The 7,500-nt window shown below is 49.8% G+C and overlaps 1 protein-coding gene across 1 annotated transcript in view; it reads right to left on the minus strand.

Moving 5' to 3' along the window:
* Nucleotides 1-384: 384 nt before the first annotated feature.
* The window catches only part of LOC132461454 (neuroligin-2-like), a 12,276-nt gene continuing 5,160 nt past the window's right edge, over nucleotides 385-7,500 (minus strand). The window contains exon 3 of the mRNA XM_060056542.1: nucleotides 385-656. Coding sequence (XP_059912525.1) covers nucleotides 595-656 — 62 coding nt within the window. The 3' untranslated portion in view covers nucleotides 385-594. The remainder of the gene's footprint in view (nucleotides 657-7,500) is intronic.

A 7,500-nucleotide genomic window follows, 5' to 3' on the forward strand; every position in this document is an offset into this window, starting at 1 on the left:
GGTGACTAAATGAACGAGTGAACGGCTTGACAGTGTGATGCAGGGCTGACTAAATGAACGAGTGAACGGCTGGATGGAGTGATGAAGGGGTGACTAAATGAACGAGTGAACGGCTTGACAGTGTGATGCAGGGCTGACTAAATGAACGAGTGAACGGCTGGATGGAGTGATGAAGGGCTGACTAAATGAACGAGTGAACGGCTGGATGGAGTGATGAAGGGGTGACTAAATGAACGAGTGAACGGCTGGATGGAGTGATGAAGGGGTGACTAAATGAACGAGTGAACGGCTGGATGGAGTGATGAAGGGGTGACTAAATGAACGAGTGAACGGCTGGATGGAGTGATGAAAGGGGTGACTAAATGAACGAGTGAACGGCGGAAGCCCACCTGCTGCATGAGGATCTCGGGGTCGTCCGGGACCACGTCCCCGTCCACCACGGGGCCGAAGGCGATGTGGTAACGGGCGGGCTGGATGTCCTGGTCCACCAGCTCCCTGAAGCTCTTCTTCCTCAGGCACTCCACCAGGTCCGCCATCTCCCCCAGGTTGCAGCCCACCTTGCGGGCCAGGATCTTGGTGTACATGATGGGCCGGTTAGTTCACCGACCACGAGGAGATGGCAGAGCCGCTCTGGGCGATCGCTCTCTGGAACAGACCTGCGGAACAGAGAGGAGCGTTATCTACTGGTTGTCCCAAAAGAACGTTATCTACTGGTTCAGTCCCAGAGGAACGTTATCTACTGGTTCAGTCCCAAAAGAACGTATATCTACTGGTTCAGTAGAACGTTATCTACTGGTTCAGCCCCAGAGGAACGTTATCTACTGGTTCAGTAGAACGTTATCTACTGGTTCAGTTACAGAAGAACGTTATCTACTGGTTCAGTAGAACGTTATCTACTGGTTCAGTCCCAGAGGAACGTTATCTACTGGTTCAGTAGAACGTATCTACTGGTTCAGTTACAGAAGAACGTTATCTACTGGTTCAGTAGAACGTTATCTACTGGTTCAGTCCCAGAGGAACGTTATCTACTGGTTCAGTAGGACGTTATCTACTGGTTCAGTAGAACGTTATCTACTGGTTCAGTTACAGAAGAACGTTATCTACTGGTTCAGTAGAACGTTATCTACTGGTTTCAGTCCCAGAGGGAACGTTATCTACTGGTTCAGTAGAACGTTATCTACTGGTTCAGTCCCAGAGGAACGTTATCTACTGGTTCAGTAGAACGTTATCTACTGGTTCAGTTACAGAAGAACGTTATCTACTGGTTCAGTAGAACGTTATCTACTGGTTCAGTCCCAGAGGAACGTTATCTACTGGTTCAGTAGAACGTTATCTACTGGTTCAGTCCCAGAGGATCGTTATCGTCTGGGTTAGACCTTCACCTCACTCAGTCTGTACCTCTAGAGGAGCAGAAGCTTCACAGACCCTGAAGACATCTAGGGTCGACAAGGACTGTAAAGCTTATATGTTTGCTATGTTACCATCTTGTAATAAAGCTGAATAAGCTATGAGTTATTAGATGTTTAGCTATGAGACCCTGGATGTTATCTACTGGTTCAGTTTATGCGTAGCTCCAGAGTGATAGCCCTTCAGACCCAGGTGTTATCTACAGGTGAGTGTTGAGTCATTCGCCTTCAGGTCAAAGTCAAAGTGTTAATTGGTCAAGTGTACGCTACAATTCAGGATCTTCTGGGCAATAACATTCTTAGGAAACGACAAAACCGTAGTCAGTTAAGCTACTCAAAGAGTAAGTCAGTCCCTGAATCTTACTCAAGAGGAGCAGACATTCAGACACAGAGATGAAGGCTATCTACTGGTGGGCTTTCAGCCCAGAGGAAGCTTATCTACTAGATCGTTCAGTTCTCACCTTCACTCAGGTTATGAATGTAACTCAAGTACGGCTGAGCATAATTCAATCTTATTTATCTAATTTCCGTGGTGTATCGTCATGAGATCCCCGGTTTTATCCTCTAACTTCATTAGGCAGAGGAGATATTCCCTTAAAATGATTAGAGTGAGGTTGGAACTCTCGGCGAGAAGGGAAAAATAAATTGTTGTAGCACAATGTCATATTTATGGATGTGGTGTGATTCCCCCGAGATCATCACGATAATAAGTGTTTCCTAACCACCGGCCCTCGCTTGGTGATCTGATCAGTAAAGCCCTTCAGAGGGACTCCACCTGGGCCTCACAAACCCACACCCCTAACCCTCTCCCTGACACCCTGACACCCCAAGACCACTGGAGGAAGGAGGGGAGGAGGAGGAGGGAAGGAGCCATGAGGAGGAACCATGGGAGGGAAGGAGCCATGAGGAGGAGCCATGAGGAGGGGAGGAGCCTGAGGAGGGGAGGAGCCATGAGGAGGGCTCAGAGGAGGTGCCTCCCCCGGGAGGAGGAGCCTCCCCCAGGAGGAGGTGCTGAATGCGCTGCAGACGGACGCCGTTTGAATGAACAAGTGGCGGCAGGAAGTAGATTACTAATGGGTTCAAAGTCGATCATGGATGTGAGCTAATCTGCCCTCAACCAAACGTGACTTCTGGAGGCTTCCTACGGACATTAGGAACCCTTCATTGCTTTTATAAAGGGCTGTTACGGGCACGCTACTCCCTGAGCGCTTTACATAAGAGGTGTGTGTGTGTGCGAGTGTGTGAGGGTGCCTGTGAAGGTGTGTGCATGCGTGTGTGTGTGTGGGAGTTTGTGTGTGTGTGTGTGCGCGCGTGTGTGTGTGCGTGTGTGCGTGCGTGCATGTGTCTGCGTGTGTGTGTGTGTGTGTGTGAGTGTGTTTGTATGTGTGCGTGTGTATGTGGGGGTATATCACCTCACCTCACAACATTAATGAGCAGAGAGGGCATCGTGCTGTAGGATGACAACCCACAGACTGCAGACATTGATGTATATACACAGTATAAATATAAATAATGTATACATGTACACACAGTATATACATACTGTATATATAGGCAGGATGGAAAAGGCCATTTCCAAGAGGAAGCGAAAAACCACTCTCTCGCTATCGCTCCATCTCTCCCTCAAATTGAGTGCTCTCCTCCTCTTCCTCTGACACACTTTTTTAGTGAGCAGCCGTGGAAGGCTGGAGTGAATATCTTAAATAATGCATACGTTGTGGAGGGAGGAGGAAGAGGAGGAAGAGGAGGAAGAGGAGCAGCACATAGGAAGAACGCCTGCTGCGTCCCACAGACCCGCTAAAGTCTCTGTAAACACCGTGTTGCAGAACGCACTGACCTCGGAGCAAAATGAATAAATGAGAACGCGACGACAAGACACGGCGGTCACGAGCCAAACGGAGGGACCCAGCGGTGACTGGTGGTGGAGGGGGGGAGACGAGGAGGGGGGGGGATATGGAGAGAGAGAGAGAGAGAGGGAGGGAGATGAGATGGATAGTTTGTGGGAGAGGGAGAGAGAGAGCGGGTGAAGCGGCAGAGGAAGAGAGGAGGGAGGAGTGAGGAGTGCATGGAGAGAGAGATGGAGAGCGAGAGAGCAGAGAAGGCAATGATACTGCTGCACTATTATGTAAAAGTGTCTTGTTGTCCCTATGTTTTATCTTCACATTCTGTCATTAATAATTAACCCCCCACCCCACCACTCATATTCGCCATGGAGCATTCCCCCTCATCTCTCCCCCCTCCCCTCCTCCCCCCCCTCCTCCCCTTCTCTCCCTCTTCCACTCTACGCCCCCTCCCCCCCTCCTCTCCCTCCCCCCTCCTCTCCCTCCCCCCTCCTCTCCCTCTCCCTCTGAAATCAATTAGGAATCCCCAAAGCCGCCTCCGCTCCAGCTTTACTCTCTCTCTCTCTCTCTCTCTCTCTCTCTCTCTCTCTCTCTCTCTCTCTCTCTCTCTCTCTCTCTCTCCCTCTCTCTCTCTCTCTCTCTCTCTCTCTCTCCCTCTCTCTCTCTCTCTCTCTCTCTCTTTCTCTCTCTCTCATCTCTCCCCCTCCCATCTCTCTCATCCTTCTCATCACTTTATTTTTCTCTCTCATCTCTCCCTCTTCCTTCTCTGTCTCTCCCTCTCTCATCTCTCCCCCTCCCATATCTCCCTCATCCATCTCATCTCTAACGCTCTCACTCTCTTCCCTCCCCCCCTTCCATTGCTCTCTCCCCCTCCCCCCCAACCCTCACTCTATCTCATATATCCCCCCCCCACATATCACATCAACTCTTCTTTGCTTCCTACTCATTTCAGTATTTAGACGAGATTGTACTCTATTATACTTGGGAATATTCAACCTACACACACACACACACACACACACACACACACACACACACACACACACACACACACACACACACACACACACACACACACACACACACACACACACACACACACACACACACACACACATATAATCCAGCGAATCAGTGCAATAGCAGAGTGAGAAGGAGCCTCTTCCCATCTCTCGGCCGATTCTATTAATAATGCTGCATTACATCAGCCTGACTTCACCGCTAAAACTCTGCCTCGTTAACGCTGCCGCAAACTTGCCGTTCTCGGTGTTGTGGTTGAGTGAGCTGAGAGTACTGCTCCACGTCTCCACCAGTACTTATTGTCTCTGCTGGCTGCTAATGCTCAGTGGGGGGGCGCCCGCGCACACACGCCCCCCCAACAGGCGTAGGAATACGGCGATATTAAAATAACGCCGCCACGCCGCTAAACATTTTGGTATTTAGAAAACGGGGTGGTTTCCATGGATCCGCGTGGAACTGTCACGCCATTGGCTGGCAGGGAAATCGTAGCAAAAGTCAGGAGGAAGGCGGCCCTCGTTCTCATTAGGCTCACGCAGCGCTAAACACCGTTAGATTTAAATACCAACAACTCGCTGCCAAGCCTCCCAGAGAAAGCCACGGGAAGAACAAAGACTTTCCAGTTAAAAGCTAATCTGTTCCCGGTGGTCGGTAGGAGTGATTATCCAGGCAGTGAGGAGGAGGACACAGGTCTTGGCTGTGTTGGAGAGTTGAGGCTTGGTGAGCAGCAGTAGAGTTACTGTGAATCCTGCGTGTCGACTACCTGGGCCTTAGTCACCGAGCGGCCATCTTGGTTCTATGTTCCGCGCTCAGGTTCTGTTTAGGATCAGGACGGCTGACCGGGGGAACAAGGCCAACCGTTGTGTAAGGGAGAGGAGTTTAATAATAATAATGAGTATGAGTTATTAGGGATAGATGCATACGCATATGAAAAATGTTTTATTGCGCGGCTGACCCTTTCATTCCACCGTCTTTAATGACCATGTTATACTGCGCATTTGACTTTTGAATAAAACACTTTGACTGGAAATATAGCACTGCCTGGCGCGAGGACTGAATGTATTTGTGATGGGGTTCAAACCAGCGACCTCAGGTTCAGAAGTGGTACAGAGAGTGAGGGGAGCTTTACCACGCAGCACTGCCACATTACGGGGAACGTGACTCCTAAAGGCTCGATGGCACAGACTTAACGGCTCCAGAAGCCCGCGCCTCCACGACGGGATTTGCGACCCTGGGATTCAACGCTGAAGACGCCAGAGACAGGAGTCCACAGCCAGCCTCAGGACGGGTTCTTGTGGCTGAGCAGCGACCCCCCTGAGTCTGGTTGAGGTTTGGCAGTAGAGGCACTAGGAGATGGTTCCACAGCTAAGGTGGGACATTACAACCGGCAAAGACACACCTATATTCACATTTACATACACGGCATTTAGCCTTTTTCAAAAGCGACGTACAATAAGTCCATTTGTCAGAAGGAAGGCAAGCAACAATATATTGCTGTGGGTACAGTAAGGATTTTCATAGAACCAAGTGCCAATCACTAACTATTGCTAGGTTAACCCATTCCCCGTAAACAACAAAGATAGCAAGGATAAGATGCTACACAGTACTATTTGTAAGTACCATGACGTACGAACACACATAAGTGCATACATTAAGTGCCAGGAAGTACAACATACAGTAAGTGCGTGCATTAAGTGCCAGGAAGTACAACATACAGTAAGTGCGTGCATTAAGGGCCCTATCTTGCATCCGGCGCAATTGACTTAATCACTGGCGCATGTGTCGTTGCTAGTTTGCAACTGGCGCAGAGCGTTCTTTTCCCTCCTGCGCCACGCGTCAGTAAATTAGGGAATGATCTTGCGCCCCAAGGGGCGGCTCGGCGAAAGGAGGAGGCGTGTTTCCGGCGCAAACGTTCCCTGGTGCTATCTTGCAGTTTCAGAAATCACTTGCGCCACAAACCAGGAAATACCTGATTTAAAGTCAGTGGCGCGTTGTTCAGATGCTATTTTAAGGGCGCATGCATAATGTTGCTTCTGCACCTTGGGCATACACTTTGCTCTCTCATCTGCCTAGCCACACATTCTTGGTAAATTATTTGGGAAAGAACAGCTGATACAGCGGTAATAAGTACTTTTAAATCAATGCATCTGCAAACACCGTACAGCAAACACATATTTTCTTGACACAGACATCGTGTACATGCCCATAACTTTTAGGATTGATGAGTATTTAATCGTGAGAAAGCATTGTTTTACCGCGAGTGAGTGTTAAAAATAATGAATGAATTATTCCATGTGTGAATTAGGCCATATTATTTGTCCATAAACTGAGCCATTTGAAGTTTGAAATTCATGTGCATCTGTCTCATCGGAGACTGCAGACGAGCTGTCAAAATATCAACTCGTCAGATTCAAATGCGCTCATGGCTCTTAAAGGGGATGGGAGCTGGCACTCTCATTGTTTTATTGCACGTTACGCCCAAACCACACCTACGGTTAATTAGGCTACTTCAGACCAACCCTTTTTAGATTTGCGCCGGGCGCAAGAGTCATTTTCGCGCCGGTAAAATAGCGACATGGCCATAGGACCGCCCACAACGGTACTTGCGCTTGCCGCTTCTCACTTAAGTTTCAGACCGTTAAAATAGGGCCCTAAGTGCGTATATTACGTGCCAGGAAGTACAACATACAATAAGTAAGTGCGTAAGAGGGCTGTGGGGGTGTGGGTAAGGGGGGAGGCTAGGCAGAGTGTAGTTGAACTCTGAACTCTGAAATACACAGACAACTACACCACTCCACGCCTCTCCACGCCTCTCCACGCCTCTCCACGCCCCACCACTCCACGCCTCTCCACTCGGCCGCGGAGCGTCAGAGACAGCGCGGCCTTCGTCTGGGGGCGCCGGCGTGATCATCGATACAGAGCAGCTGGGCTGCAATCAGAGGACTCAGACGCTGGCGTCGTCTCACCACTCTCCCCCAGAAACGATGACGTCATCCTTTGCACATTGAGGGTCTCTGACGTTGGGAGGCTGAGCGTTATTAAATGTGCCAGCGTGGAGAACATAAACCAGCAGGTGGACACCGGGGGGCGTGACAGAGCCGTGCTACTGGGAGGCAGGACAGGAAGTCTGTTTCTGCAGCACCCTTCAAACGGTAGGCTGTTAGGTTGCTGTGACACCCAGCTACGACCCAGGAGTACTACAAGGTTAAAGAAGACCTTCTGACCAGCAGTCCTAC

Source organism: Gadus macrocephalus, chromosome 7 (assembly GCF_031168955.1).
Source record: "Gadus macrocephalus chromosome 7, ASM3116895v1".
In the NCBI taxonomy this organism is placed as follows: Eukaryota; Metazoa; Chordata; class Actinopteri; order Gadiformes; family Gadidae; genus Gadus; species Gadus macrocephalus.